Below are 16631 nucleotides of genomic sequence, written 5' to 3'. Positions count from 1 at the left end.
TTGGATGGTGTCTGGCAGATCCTTCCCTTATTAGGTCACTCCCAGATAATAAAGCCTTCTGGTTACTTTCTGTTACACAAACCGTCTCACTTTTAAAATTACAGTTCCCAACCAGCTTCAGGTCAGAAGGCAATGGGAAGCCAGCTTCAACCTCCTACCCTTGATCCTTTCCCCACAATCTACAAGGTGTGGCTCCCTACTTCCCCTTTAACTTTACCTACTGTCCAAGCCCGTCCTACGCCACAACCGCCACGCTGGCTTCCATACTGTTCCTTGAGCTCACAGCCATGCTTCCACCTAAAGGATTTTGCACTGGCAGAGCTACATAGCCCACCTCCCCATTTCCTAAATGTCTTTGCTTACATGTCGTTCTGCAGGAGAAGCATTCCCTTACCACTGTCATCATCTACCACCTTGTTCTGCATTCTTCTTCGTCATTGTACTTATTTTTACTTGATACATGTGTTTATTAATTATGTCTCCCCCAGTAGGATATAAGTTTTACAAGTTCAAGACCTTGATTTGTTTTCTCACTGCTGTTCTTCTCATTACCATCTGAGAACTCAGACCAGTGCCTAACCCAATATTAGGCTCTCAGTAGACATTTTTTGATTTCAGGGTAAGGATACCCCGTGAGTACAAACAGTAGAATAAAACATCTTTCAAGCAGCTCAGAGGGAAGAGTCTTGGTATTTTATTTAAAAATGCCCCTAGAAGTTAATTAATAAAGGAGTAACTATTCAGATTACCATGAATTTGCTTGCTCTGTGGCTACAGTTAAAAATTAACATTCTAAACATTTTATTAAAATTAGCACTGTTCCTTCTAAGCAGCCTTTCCCACTTTGACAATGTTTTCACTCAGGAGACAAAACATGGAAATGAACCTGAGTCTAACTAATATTAGTATAATTGCATGTATAATTTTATAATCATTGGATAATGTTATTGTGAATAAGCTGCTTCTTAAAAAAACATTATTAATTTCATTTGAATACAAGATTTATTTCACCAAGGCCTGAACTTTTTATTTCCGGATTTTTTTTTTTTAGTTCTCGTATTTATACATTATTGAAAGTGTCTATTTTTGTCTTCATTGCTAGATTAGTATTTGCTGGGTTATGCTTCCATTTCTCTTGCTCCCACTGTTGCATTCAAGAAAAATATTTAGGAACACACAGTAATGACTTTTTAGAGTAATGTTACTTTACAAAAGTAGTATCTTAACAGAACTTGGAGTTTGTAGCATTATGCAAGCTAAACTGTTTTTGCACTGTAAAATGTATTTGATTCTTCTCCTCTTATAAATTCCATATATCTCCTTTCAGTATCTGCTTTCCAGGAGTCTATGCGAGATTGATGGAGGCATTAAATCCAAAAACTAAAAGAGAAAAAAATGTAAATGTGAGTCTTCAGTTGACTTTAAAGGAGATATATTGCTCAATAGAAACATGCAGGGAACAATGATAGTGGGCAGTAATCCTAGATTAATTACACTTACTCAATATGCTATGGAACCAGTGCATATGGCCAGATTTTTATAAAGCACTATAATTGTACGATTTTTTACACTGGACAGTAAATGTACAAGCATTAGTATTGAAAGACGGGATTTTTGTCCCTTATTACTGAAAGCAAAATTACTCTGCCCTATTACAAACCTATTAGATCTCTATCCCTACATCTTTTATTTATTGATCTCTCAAAAATCTGTGCTTTATGTTTTATTGTACAATCAGCAGTAAACCTCAAATGTTGAAAGATCTGAAACTGTGAAGTAACATATCTGTGAATTCACAATGATATTCTAAATGATCCAGGAAATGTCATTTTAAGTGGTAAAATCAATATGTATTTTGGTTCATTAGCAAAATACATAATGGCTATTTCTAGCATCTCCTCAGACTCTCTGTTTAATCATTTTGTATTGTGATGCCTGGCCTGAAGCAATTCTATTTTTAGTGCTAATGGAACAGCCCTAAATTGCTTATTTTCTGTTTACTAAAGTCATCCTGTTTGTTACCATGGAAACTATGACAACTGCTCTAGCTAACTATTTTATTAAATGAATTGAAGATGTAGCTGAAGACTGTGAAGGTGCAGCACGTCATTCTTAAAACGTACTTTCCAACAGCTGCAAAACTATGGCCATATCTATAGAAAAAAATGAAATTAATTATGAATAAGGTCATCTACATTTCAAACTGGGGAGGCTTATCCACATTTGAAAATCTGAATCAAAGCTAGCACATAGGCATCCCCAACTTACAGAGAGTATATGTTCTAAAAGTGTATTTGCAAATCAGTTCCTTGGAAATTGGAACACATTAACCCATAGAAACAATTTCATAAATAATAATTAGATCTCCAGGGCCACCCTCAAAAGCCCTTCGACCTGTGATGTCTCAATCTATAGCAATATTAGCAGTAGCCTTTGTTCTCAGCTCTGGCAGCAGGAGCCAATTCACAGGGATGAGAAGAAAGGAAAGAGTTTTCTCCTACTTACTTTGTTTTTAATAGTGAGAGCATACATGGAACACCATTTCGTAAGGCTAGCATCCACAGTAGATGTTGGAGCTCTCAATGCCCCTGTCTCCAGCCTCTTGAGGTCCCCTTATTACCGACCCTCCTGAGTTGGTCCTCAACGAGGGTCCTGCTGCCCAATGTCATTCGAGCCAATAGAAGAAGCCTGAGTGCGGTTCAGAAGCGAAGGAAAGTTTATTTTTTGATCAAAGCATGGAGAGGAGGTGTGAGCGCCTGCTCGAGAGTCCACGCTCTCCCTCCACCCCCGTCGTCCGCTCACCCTGCCCCCAAAGGCTGTGGGCAGGGCTGCTTTATAGGGCTCCGACAGTGGGGAAGGGGGTGGAGTTCTGGTGAGTGGGGTGGGGCTAAGGCTCCTCTAGGCTCCAGATTGCAGTGCCAGGGGCGCAGGGACTCTGCACACGGCCCACTGAGTTGAGGTGTCAGGTGCAGCCATTTCGCACTAGGAAGTCTGGTCTGAAGTGCTGGGTGCAAGGCTGCTGCCCGAGGCACCCTATGAGCAAGTGAAGCTAGACTAAGCACAAAAGAAGAGGTTAGACCTTATCTAATCACCTAGATTCCATCTTATTTTTCCTGGGGACCCCGTGGGCTTTGCCAGTGACACTCTCACTTTTGCACATCTCGCTTCGGAGTTTCACGCCAGACAGATCTTGCTCCCACCCTGATCCTGCCTCTACATTGAACCATCCTTCTCCTCAAGATGCAAAAGAGTCCCAGCTAATTGTTTAGAAAAAAAAAAACGAGAGAAAGCAATCAAAATACTCTCTATTGCCTAAATGATTGAACTCTTCCTGAAGCTTTTGCATTTTAAAAAATACAATATTTTTGGGCTTCCCTGGTGGTGGAGTGGTTGGGAATCTGCCTGCCAATGCAGGGGACACGGGTTCAAGCCCTGGTCTGGGAAGATCCCACATGCCGCGGAGCAACTAGGCCCGTGAGCCACAACTACTGAGCCTGCGCGTCTGGAGCCTGTGCTCCGCAACAAGAGAGGCCGCGACAGTGAGAGACCCGCGCACCACGATGAAGAGTGGCCCCCGCTTGCCGCAACTAGAGAAAGCCCTCGCACAGAAATGAAGACCCAACACAGCCAAAAATTAATTAATTAATTAATTAATTTTAAAAAAAGAATATCTTGTGACGTGAAAATTCTATGGAATCCAAATTTAAAAAAAAACAAAACAATATTTTTTGAACCCAAATAAATCCCTAACCTGTGAGATTTCCATCACCACAACTAAAGAAAATATTCAGAGGGTCAATGTGTGAGGAAACTGCTCTGAGGGAATACTCAGCTTTAGAAGTCAGACCCAAGAAGTCAGTCAGAAGTCAGTTGATTTAAAAGAAGTCAGCTTCTTGACTGTCTTCTCTAAATCTTGGATCTTGGGATTTCTGTTCAAGGATGGATGGCAGTGGTTAGTTGTAAGCTGAGTCATCCCTTTGTTCATTTCATTTCCAGGAGATTCTAATAAAATGTATCTTATTAGCCCTATAATTGTGCTTTTAAAAGAATATCATCTTCCCGGTTAAAAAGATCAAATTAACACAATAATATAGACAAAAGTTTTGTTCTTATTTTCTAACAGAATACAAACCAAACAAAATCATTGTGATTTGGGCATTGTGAATTTTACACAAAAAAAGGAAAGAATTATTAGGACATGTTTAAGACAGAGTCAGTAATTTTTTATTTGATGTCTAAGAAATTAAAGAAGAAAAAGGAAATAACTTGAGATTATTTCAGGATGAGAAAAAATGAGTTATCTTAATTATTTATAGAGCTATATTTTATATAGATTCAGAATTAAAATATATAAGAAAAGGCTGACAGTTATTTCTAGAAAGTTAAAGAATATGTCTTTTTTTATTATTATTAAAGTGGTGAGTATAAAAACAAATAAGATTTGATTCCGTTTTTCCATAATGTAGTACTTGAATTTGCCTGTAAAATCTTTCTGGGAAATTTGTGCATTTTTACGTAAATATATGTGCAATAAAATATGAAATAAAAAAATCAAATTTTAATTGAATTTCAGTGGTCATTTAGGATAGAAAATTCTATAGGGCTTTGTTAGACTTTTAATATTACTGACACTCCAAAATGAAGGCATATTTTTGACCTTACACTTATTTTTTTTTTTATCTCCTTAGGGTCTACTTTCATTTGTAACACTCACATAATTCCAGTGAAAAACCAAGAAGGCGTGGCTATGATGTTCATCATTAATTTTGAATATGTGACAGATGAAGAAAATTCTGCTTCCCCAGAGAGGCTAAATACAATATTACCAGTCAAAACTGTAAACCGTAAGTAAAAGGCAATGTAATACTCTTGATACCCTGCTACTGTAGTAATTTTAATACATGCTTCATTTTGATTCAGTTCTCAAAATATGTTTGCATTTTAAGTAAAATAATTTTGTATATAAAAAAGCCATAGCTGACATTACCCATCAGTGCCTAACAGAAGTGATCAGCTGCTTTCAAAGCCATTTGACTTGGTTATACCAAACTTATTTAGCCAGTCCCCTACTGATGGACATTTAGGTTGTTTCCAAATTTTGGCTATTGTAATAATGGCAGAATGAATTGTGCATATGTATTTTCATGTGTATATGTACATTCTTAGACAAAATTATCTTCAGAGTAAGGTTCTATAAGTGGTATTCCTGGGTCAAAGGGTAAATGAATATGTAATCTTTTTAGATACTGCCAAACTCCTCTCCTTATGGTTTGAACCATTTTACACTAATACCAATGTATTATATAATACAATGCAATGTATTGTATATACATTGTATATAATATTGTATATACAATGTATATAATACAATGTATTATATCTTTCCTCCAAAGCCTTGCTAACAGAGTGAGTCAGGATTCTCGATTTTTGTCATGATAAGTGAGAAGCAATACCTCAATTAGTTTAGTTTACATTTCTCTTATTATGAGTGAGGTTCACATATTTAAGCACTATGGACATTTCTTTTTCTATCAATTGTCCATTTCTTGTATACATTTTCAACTTTTTTGTCTTTTTCTTTTAAATTGTGGAATAAGTGGCAAATCGCTTCCCCAAATTGTCTTTTATCTTTATCCTGATTTTTGTCACACAAAGCCTTTATTTTTTTGTAATGTGGCTAAATTTATCAACCTTTTCTTTTGTTGATTCTGAATTTTTGAGTCATAATTAGAAAAGTTTTCTCCATTCCAAGGTTGTAAATAAATTCATATTTTTTTCTAGACATTTTTTAGGATCTCTAATCCATTTTAAGTTTAGCTTGGTTTATAGTGCAAGTTATAAATTTAATTTGTCATTTTATCAATGGCTTTCCAGTTGTTCTAACATCATTTATTAGAAAGTCTGTCTTTCACCAGTAATTTGAGATATCACTTTTATCACATACTAAACTTTCTTATGTGCATGAGTATATTCTGGTCTTTCTATTCTGTTCTCTTGATCTGTGTCATTGAGAATCACACTGTTTTAAATATACAGTTAACCTCTTATATGACATACTCCCTTTAATATTAATTTTCAGGGTTTAAGGTTATTTCTTGTTGTATATTCCACATGAAGATTAGAAACAACTTGTCTGGATAAAAAAAAAAATCCCTATGGTATTTTTATTGGATTCAGATTAATTTTATAAATTAATTGGAGGAAAAGTAACATTTTTATGATGTTGAGTCATTCTATACAGGAATATGTATATGTATTTTCATTTTTAAATCTAATTTTTGTGTCTTTCAAGAGTATTTAAAATTTTTCCTTATTGTCTACTTTGCTACTTGGCATTTAACATGTTTTGTTGTTGCTGCTATTATAAATAGGATCTTCTCTTTAATTATTATCTTCTAATAATTTTTAAGGCTACTGATTTTTTCTGAGTATGTTAATTTTATGGTCTATCTTAGTGAGTTTTCTTAGTTTGCAGTGGCTTATACATTGTTCTGAGTTTTTCAAATGTTCTATAATATCAAATAAAGATTACTTTACATTTTCCTTTCCAATTCTTATACATCTAATAGTTTTCTCTTGTCTAATTGTGCTGGCTATCACCTCCAACATATCATTAAAAAGAAACTGATAGTGAGCATCAATTGTTCCTGAATTTTGTGTGAACGCCACCAGTGATTCCCATTAATTCAAATGATGGCATGTGGTTGAGTGGAATGTGTTTTATAATTTTATAGAAGTTTCCATTGACTTGTATTTATTAAGAATGGGTGTTGAAATTTGTAAATTGCCTTTTCAGCATCTGTGAAATGAGTGTGCTATTCTGTTTCCTTATTTTTATGGTAAATTTTATTAATAGAGTTACTAACATGGAACTATTCCTACATCCCTGGAAGGAACCACATTTGGACATGATGTATTTCATCTTGTAATATTGAATTCTTTTCATCTAAAATTAATTTAGGATTTTGCATAGATCCTCATCAGGGAAATTGCTCTCCAATTTTTCAATATGTATATGCAATTTCGTTAGGTATTATTATCAATGTTATAATTACTTTGGAGAAAATAATTTGGAGTTTCTTCTCTATTTTCTACTCTATATAACCATTTAAATAGTTTGGGGATTATCTGGACTTCAAAAGTTAAGTACAATTCCCCTGTAAAATCATCTAAACCTGGTACTTATTTGTGGAGTAGCTTTTTAACAATTTTTTTTCTCCAGAGATTGGACTATTCAAATTATCCAGCTCAGCTAGTATCTTTGCACTCCTAAGTATGCTTAGTTTTCTACCATTCAGTTTGTCAGTTTAGATTATATCATTTCACTCCCAGTTTTTACCAACAAGGCACTCAATGAGCTTATTTTATATTTCCTTCTCCTTCCATTTTGTTTGGTTGTGATACTTCTAGCTTCTCAGAGGATGTAATTTACATACTTCTCACTTTTGTTTTGGCCTTAAATTTCTAGTGAAATGTATTCAATGCTCACTACTTGTCTTTTTGTCAAAGTTTCCGCAAACATAACTTCTTGGATAAAGTTCACCTCTTCAGGAAATGTTCATGAGTAAATCAACACTATTTTTCTATAGCCTTCACACTTGGAGGACAGCCTGGGTAGATATAAGATATTTGGCCCACACTTTTTGCCCTGTGAACCTGGTAGATAGTGTTCCACTCTTCTTGCATCAAATCTTGCTAATGAGGAATCTGATGCCAACCCACTTGTCTGCCCTTTGTAAGGGATTTTGTTAATTTTCCAAGTCCCAGAAAATTTCAGAAATAAATTAATAATGGTAGATTTTAATACTCCAATTTCAAACCAAGACAGACTTTTAAAGTCTAAAACTATTGATTGCATATGTCTGGATTTGACGTTCTAAGTCAATTTTCCTGGATACACGGTGGGCCCTTTCAATATGTACATTCAATTCATGTTATAGTTCAGGAAATTTTATTGAATTATAATTTTTAATATTTATTTTATTTCTTTTGGTTTATTTGTCTTCCTCAGGGACTCAAATAATATAGATGTTGCACCTTTTTTGCCTGTATTTCATATCCATCACTTTCTCTCTGGTCCTTTTTTCTCTCTTTATTCTATTTTATTTTCTTAGCATCTCTCATTTCTAGCCTCTATTCTTGTGGTTTGCTTGTAATGTATCTTAATTTTTTAGATGATTTTGTCTTTTTCTTTCCTGAATTTAGTACCTGTATTCTTTCAGTTCTTGCTTTGCATTTTCTTCTTATTTGTCCAGTTTTTATTCTATGTTTTTGAGTTCCTAATTTATAATCTTATTTCATATCTCTAATTACTGGTTTAAATTTTTTAAATTTATTTTGGGATGTTATATATCTATTCTGTTTCATAACCAGATATTTAGCACACTTTCCTCTGCAAAGTACGTTTTTATTCCCATTTCCTGTTTTTCTCTTATGATATTTTTGTATGAATATTAGAGTATTCTTGTTTATAGCTATTCATGAAGGACTTTCCTGGACCATCACTAGCAAGAAATCTGGGGGGAGGGGCAAAGGGAATAGGTCTTGTTTGCATGCCTTATAAAATTTTCAGTTCCAAGTCTCATTCATATATAGCAAGGAGTTTGTAAATTCGGAGGGTTTGTGGGGAGGGGGGTTACTTGCTCTTTAAAATATATGGCACTGCCTGTTTTTGTTGTTTGTTTGCTTGTTTCTGTCTTCTGATTATTCTGTCCCCTCTTATATTAATAAGGGGAACTTATGTTTATCTGCTTCCTTATTTCCCAGCCTCCAAGGGACAATTCCACCTTTGAATATCCCTCCCCCTCTCCAAGATGTAGTGCTTTTCCAACGCTGATATCTGGAGTCTTGTGCACTTTTCTAGCCACTTTCTATTGTCTCTCTAGTAACGAATGCTTTGTCCATTAAGGTCACAGAACTTCTCTCAGTATTTCTGACTCAGTGTTAAACCCTCTTCTCCCAAGGGTAAACCCTACTTGATATGTGTTCCATTACTCTAAGGAGACTTCTGAACTCCCGCCCCCACCACTTTTTCCACTTAGCTTCTGCCTGACTATTGCCGTGTACTCTTCTTAGCCAGTTCTGCTGGTCTTCGGCATTTATTTCCCTGACTACATGTAAATTAAAGTTTGTAATGTCTCTTTCTCTAATTACTCTTTAGGCATAGTTTATGGGTATTTTTATTTGCCTCCCTTATTGATCTCCGTGGTTTTTAGGAGGATCTATGAGCAAATGAAAATTTAAGTTACTGTCATTGTCTGTGGGAAGCTGGAAGCCTTATCACAAAACTGTAGTATCTGCATAAAGAAATTGTTATACTATATGGAAATCAGATAGCAAAATATGTGTAAAATAAAAAACACAGTCCCAAAAACCTATGTTGTAAACTGAATTAATACTAAATCAAATGTACTCCAGCTGAAAATTTCTCATAGTGTCAGTTACTGCCTTAGGTACGTCTAAATGACAGTACAGTATCCTGTTAAGGCAATATTGGGACGAATATATTAGTGTAATACAATTCCAATATTTTGAATATTTTATTCTGAGCAATATCACACTTGGGAAAAACTCTCTATTAAAACCACCAATCTGTCAGTCTCCCAGGTGACATGTTTAGAACAAAATTGAAGTACTATAAAAAACTATTATAATACCAAAGACTTGTTCCTTTAAGTTGATGACTGTTTTTGATATCTTTATATTTTCTACTAACAAACTTAGTCATTACTGAATGGTTCCTGAGAGTATACTTTAGGTAGTCAGCCTGTATTTTGGTAGTGAATGTCAATGAGATAATTTGTTTGGGGGAAGCCTAGTTTTGTTTCTTTATTGTCTTCAAAAAGTCTTCATTTTCCCCCCAAAATAGCTGTTTTTCATGGCCCATCAAGTTGGATGGGAGTAAAAAAGGGAGTAGTGTATCAGCCGTATGACAAAAAAGGGGATTTTAAAAAAATAAAGTATTCATTTCAAACTGAAATACAAACGGAGAATTGAAACTTTGATTTCTTGAATGGAAGACAATCTATACAGTAGCCTCCCAGGTATCATATATAATCTATGCAACTTTATACTATGATTAAAATAGCATCTCTTGTGCAAGTCATAGCAAATTCAGTAGATTGTTTCTTATTATGTGAACATGAATGGTTTCTCTACACTGCAGCAGTCACTCATATAGGGAATCATTAGAGAGAGTACAAATATGCAGATAAAATTGTTTCCAGAGCATTACAAAGGCCTATTATTTACAACCATTGTATTGGTTTTGATTATACCTCCTGTCATTATATGCTTTAAATTTCTCTTTACTTGGTGTCAATTTTTGAGGAGTTGATTGTTAAATCAAGCAGAAAAGTTAAGGAGAGACAAATTATATTTGGTAGCTTCTGATACTATCCAATTTCTACTTTGTGTCATTTCTGATCTTTGGAAAACTCCTTTTTCTTCTTAAAGTATAATTTTATTACCTCTGTGAAATAACATGTTGGCTATTTCAAACATTGTTGCTCCATCGGTAGCCTCTAAAACAAATAACTCAATAAGGAAATAAAAGCAAATCAAATTTTGATACACCCTTTTTTGCAGAAACATCTCAACTTTCAAAAAGCTTAATTTCTTATCTAAATAAGGAGTGTGTAAGTGTGTGTGTGTCTGGGGGGCTAGGCATGCCCTTGTGTTGGAACTTAAGTGAAAGTAATGGGGAGAGGCTACTGTTTGTTTGAGATGATGTGGGTTTCTATAAATTCAACTGCCTCTCCTGAAATGTAGACAAAATAAGGGAAAAAATGTGAAGGAGCTATAAGAAACTTACATGAAAAAGAAATGAAGTATTAAATTGAGAATATTAAGTAATAGAAAAGGAGCTAAGTACACAATAGAAAAGATGCATCATGAAAAGGCACTATGATCAATTGGCTGAGTAAATTCTGGAAACCTAGAGACTTGTATTGAATAAAAAGGTGGATCAATTCTCAGTACAAATATCTAGTTTCTGGGTCAGGAACACAGCACAGCAAAAGTGAGCAGCTTTCTCTGGGAAGAACTCATTTTTCACAAACTTAATCTCTGTCAAAGATATAGGACCAGCCACAAATAGATGTCTTAAGTGCCCTGGAATGAAGCAAGTACAGGAGAGAGTATTATTCTGATAGGTCGATCAAATTAATATATACTGCACAATTGAGTTGATTAATTACTACATAATAAATATAAATACCAAATACAAGATATAATTAAACGTTTTCTCACTGATGGTTTAAACTCTGCAATCTGAAAAGTGGAAATGATACTGAGTAGAAGAGAAAATTCTACTTTTACTACCAACTAAAAGGGGGCCACATCTTAAGGAACTAAGAGCAATGGGAAGATGTGCTCTCTTTTTTTCTGCTCTAATATCTGTTTCTATGAAATATTTGCACAACATGAAAGATAACCAAATTATGTGTCCTTGCTTACACTATTAATTTCAAAGTTAATTGTCAAGTGTGAGGCTTTTGTTTTCATTATTTTAAATAAAATATTTAAAAGTTTTATTTTACATTACTTACAAGTATATTTAAGTCTTATATTTCTTCTATTTTATAGCAGAAATCTAGGATCGCCAGTCTGGTTCACACAGACACACATACACATTTTTATTTGTTAAAAATTTCTTTAAGGGGATTGGGGGGGACCTAAATTAAACAAAAAATTCCTGATTTAACAATATACAACCCAACAGAAAATTAATGCATTCTATGTTCTTATCATGTCTGAAAACTAAAAAGTCAGTTGAGCCACTATAAATGTTGACCTTAAGCTCATATCCCCAAATAAATTTTAACTAATAACATTCACTCCTCTTATCAATTTAAAATAGTTTTTTGTTTAAGTCTACTTAATTTACTGTTTCCATCACGGTCAAAAAAATCCATGAAGTTTTCTCATTTTACTAAACTTGAAACATATCCCAACAAGAAAACAGGCCCAAGTTAAGTCTTTTTAGTCACAGAAAAATACTGAATTTTATCATTTTTTAATTTATAAATGATTATACTACAAGTCAAAATTATACATGAGATCCTAATCTTTTAGGTACTTTTCATCTCTTTCCCTTAGCAGGTATTTCAAAACTTCACCAGGCTTTTCATGACTCTCATGTCAAATCCACCTCCTTTGTCAGACAAATCACCTCCCCTTCCACACCTCAGAGCAAGGGGAGGGCTTGGGCAAGAAGTCCCTTAATCAGCCCACCCTCAACAAATATATCTCAACCCCTGGAGGCAAATCTTAACGGGGGTCCACATCTCCACTTGAAACCCACTCCCTCTGCCATTCCTTCCAAATCTGTCCTTACCAATGCCCCTCTCTCAGCTATGTTTTCTACTGGCTCTTTCCCTTTTGTTCACGCTCATGCTGCTGAGAATAGCCTATACTTCAATAGATACATTCTGTTTACATCAAATAATATTTTCTCAAAGTTTCAATTAGTTAAATGTGTTGCCAACATTTAAACATTGGAAGATTACACCTAAAATTACGATCTCTGGGGAATTCCCTGGCCATCTAGTGGTTAGGACTCTGCACTGTCACTGCCGGGAGCCCAGGTTCACTCCCGGGTTGGGGAACTAAGATCCTGCAGTCGCACGGCACAGCCAAAAAAAAAAAAAAAAAATCTAGCTTATTTTGGAAAAAGAGGAGTACGTGGCCACACATTTGCAATAAGCTGGAAGAGAATACTGACCGCACCTTTAGACGGTATGTACTCCCCAGTTTGCCACCGTCCTCAACTCTCCTTATTGCTGTTCATACTTGGCTTTCTTCACGTTTGTCCCCTGACTCTTCTTCCAGGCATTTGGAGTTTCCACACCTACTCATCGTCTCCCTTATTCCCTTTCTTCCTCTGCCCACTGTAATGAGCTTTCTATGTTGTGCTCTCAATGTTATCCTCTAGGTTGAAGGTACTGTGCTAAATTCGATTCCCTTCTCTCGGTTCTTTTATGTTCCATGACACCACACTCCTTTGCTTCTTTTGATCTCTGTGACAGCTATTTTAGTACCATTTTCTTGTTCCTCTTAAACAAGAAACTCTTAAACACTGTTTGTTTATCCCCCAGAAGCTGCTTTTAGTATTCTTCTCTTCTTAGTCATCTTCTCTGTACACACTGCTTGGGCAAACTTATCTGTGACCTACAGGATAAAGGCTCCCTTTCAAATCAGTATCTCCAGACCACACCTGTCTCTAGACTTTTCCAATTACTTATAACTTCATGTATCCAACTGCCCCCTGGACATATTTTTTTGAAAGATTTTTGCATTTCTGGAAATTTAGCATTTTCAAGCTAAGACTTGCCTTTCCCTCCCAGTTACCATCTACTCTATTCCGTCAAAAACTCTTGCTCTTCATACATTGTGAATGGTGTCAGCATCCCAGCCACCCAAGCCAGAAACCTGGGCATCATGCTAAACTTCTTCTCTCTAAGCCTCTCTTCTCCCAACCGAAGAGTGATCAAATTCTCTCAAGCACACCTCGTGAATATCTCTCTCATACAGCCCACTGTAATTACCTACTCAGGCCCTCAACACATCTGATGCAGTGATCTCAAAATTGGTATCTCTGCTTTCAGCTTCTTTTCCTCGTGATCACATGTCCCACTGCTGTACATCAGATCATAATACTCCACTGTTTATATTCTTTATAATGGTTCTCTATTGCCTAAAATTATAAAACTCCAAAACCCTGTGCATTAAGCAAAAGACACATGTTATGGCCTCAGATGCCTCCTTAGCCTCACCTCCCATCACAGCGCGCCCCCCAAGCCATCGCCGTCATATCCCATATTTCAGTGGTGGTTTTTTGAAGCCACATACATTTTATACCACCTTGTTTGTATAACATAGTGTCCTCTCTACTAGACTGCCTTCGTTTCTCTAGCATACCTTCTCCAAAGGACCCTTTACCTGTGGAGAGTTCCTAATTCACCCAGATAGATTTTCCTGTTCTTGCCTCTGTGACATGATGATACCTCATACATGTCTCTACTACCACACTGGCACATCCATTTGCCTAGTAGACAAGAAACATAAATGACTAAAGAAGGCCAGGAATAAATATAGAGAGCAAGAGAGGTGAGAGCTGTGGAAAACTAAGGAAGCCTACCTTGTTTAAAGTAGCCAGGAACACTTAAGCTCCAGTTCATAGGAGGGCTGTTGTGTTTTCTTCCATATCCCCAACATTTGGCAAATAATGAGTACCCAATACATACTTGTAGAATGTATAAATTTATGAATGTTATTTTTATATTGAGTAATTAAGGTTTTTTTCCCTACTGAATGCATATTAGTCAGTGATTCTCCAAGAGTAAGACCGTCAGCATCATCTTGTAGCATGTTTGAAGTGCAAGTTCTTGGGCCTTACACCAGAACAACTGATTCAGAAACATAGAAATTCAGCAACCTGTGTTTTTTTTTTGTTTTTTTTTTTAAATTAATTTATTTATTTATTTACGGCTGTGTTGGGTCTTCGTTTCTGTGCGAGGGCTTTCTCTAGTTGCGGCTAGTGGGGGCCACTCTTCATCGCGGTGCGCGGGCCTCTCACTATCGTGGCCTCTCTTGTTGTGGAGCACAGGCTCCAGACGCGCAGGCTCAGTAGTTGTGGCTCACGGGCCTAGTTGCTCCGTGGCATGTGGGATCTTCCCAGACCAGGGCTCGAACCCGTGTCCCCTGCATTGGCAGGCAGATTCTCAACCACTGCGCCACCAGGGAAGCCCGCAACCTGTGTTTTGACAAACCCTTCAGGTCATTCTGATACACATTGAAGTTTGAGACCTACTAGTCTAAGTTACTTAATTGTTAGATAAAACCATAAATATAAATTTTAAGTGAAGCTAAAAGTAAAAATATAGTAAAATAAAGTTAAATTTCTATAGCATCTTATTCTCACAGTTATTTTCAAAAGTGTACTTTTTTTCATTTCATTAAGGTATTATAAAGGAGATTCCATTATCTTTGAAATGATTAAAATTATACTCTCCAAATCAAAAGAGAATTTTTACCTTTATGCTTACTAAAATAAAAGTTTGAATTACTCTAAAAGCTTCAACTGAAGCAAAGTCTATACACAGAAATACAGTTGGTAATTTAGGCAATTATCTAGCTAATTTAAGCCACTAAAAATGCATTCATATGCTTTGGACTCAATATTTTGAATAATTGACACATAAAAAATATATTTGCCTGAATAGCTACCTTACTCCCTCAAATTTGTATTTCAGTGTTCAGACCTCAAGCTAAGGAACAAAGAAATTTTCTGTATAGCTGGTTTATAAAAGGGCATTCACAATGTTTTTGCTATTCTCCATTGGAGCTGAAAGTCATTCTTTAAAGATGAAGAGCTGCAGTAGTAATACAGAGTTTCCCACTCAGCAAGCATTACTATAGAAACAATCTATTATTCAGATGAATTTAATTAAAGGTTTTACAACATAACTAATGTTTACTATTATCATGTGTTTGGAAGTTTCCTCTTTTTAAAGATTAAATTTGCTGTAGAAAAAGGAACCATGACATGGTTGCTGAAAGAAATCTGAGAAAAGTTCAGTCATAAATTGCAATCAACTTTATACCATGTTTCCTCCCTAGGATTTGGGCAAAATACGTATTTCTAAGATCAAGAAAATTACGCATAGTTGAAAAAATATGCTTTATCCTTTCGTTAGCAATGAATGTTAATGATGGCCTAAATCAGCATGTCCACATCAGAGACCCCGTGTGCATACCATTTGGAAGAATTTGTTACATAGCAACACCCAAATCAGGGACAGTCCCTATTCATACAGCATGTGGGTAACTGGCGTCTGTACCATTTGTGTTTGGAACACTCCATCAAAAGAGTCCCTGCCAATGTAATAACTACATGGTCATCTTGGGTCAATCTAGGTAAAGACGTTACTACTTTCACACAACATGAGTGGACTCTTTAACTTGGCATTTGGAAAAGAAAGAATTCTATAAAACAGAAGCAAAATAGCAGTATGGTAGATCATACATTGATTTATTAAGCCATTATCACATAGAAATGGAAACTAATTAGGTATATATAATACTGATGTGTTTGCTTTAATTTCCAATGCCTCCTCGTGGATGGATTTTTAACCTTGGGTGGCTAAAAGCAGTCCACCAGCCTGTCCTGTTTTCTGCCTTATCTCCCTTATTCTAAACCTGTGTTTTCTGCTTCTTTGCTCTCATGATGACCCAGCTAGGTTGGAAGCAGTGTCTCTCAGACATCATCAACATTTGTGAACTTGTTCCAGAAGTTCTCTGCTGCTGCTACAGCTCCTATGATTACTCTCACTCCTGCTACAGCAGTAACTTCTCCTGATCTCCACACACGTGTCCTGCGCTACTGGGTCAGGACTCACATTGCTTCAAGATTCCTATTTGGTCTTATACTTACTGCCTTATTGTTAGATGTTGCTTTTTCTCTGGTATCTCTCGCCCTAGGAAATGTCCAAGGAGTCTTAGTCTTTCAAGGCCTTACTGACCACATCTGCTCCTTTAAAGGGTCCCAAATTTAGCTGCAGGTTTACCAGGTCGATGGACTCCCTGGTGACCTTTTGTTGTCACTAACACCAGGACCGCACTGGCCGCAC

The 16631-nt window shown here is 36.0% G+C and overlaps 1 protein-coding gene across 1 annotated transcript in view; it reads left to right on the top strand.

Annotated features, from left to right (window-relative positions):
* KCNH7 (potassium voltage-gated channel subfamily H member 7) overlaps window positions 1-16631 on the top strand; it is a 441344-nt gene that overhangs the window by 292176 nt on the left and 132537 nt on the right. Inside the window, exon 3 of the mRNA XM_061200781.1 lies at window positions 4689-4844. Within this exon, the coding sequence (XP_061056764.1) occupies window positions 4689-4844 (156 nt within the window). The remainder of the gene's footprint in view (window positions 1-4688; window positions 4845-16631) is intronic.

This window comes from Eubalaena glacialis, chromosome 1 (assembly GCF_028564815.1).
Source record: "Eubalaena glacialis isolate mEubGla1 chromosome 1, mEubGla1.1.hap2.+ XY, whole genome shotgun sequence".
NCBI classification, from domain to species: Eukaryota; Metazoa; Chordata; class Mammalia; order Artiodactyla; family Balaenidae; genus Eubalaena; species Eubalaena glacialis.
The sequence above is the reverse complement of the archived record's forward strand: the minus strand, read 5'-3'. Positions and strand labels throughout refer to the sequence as shown.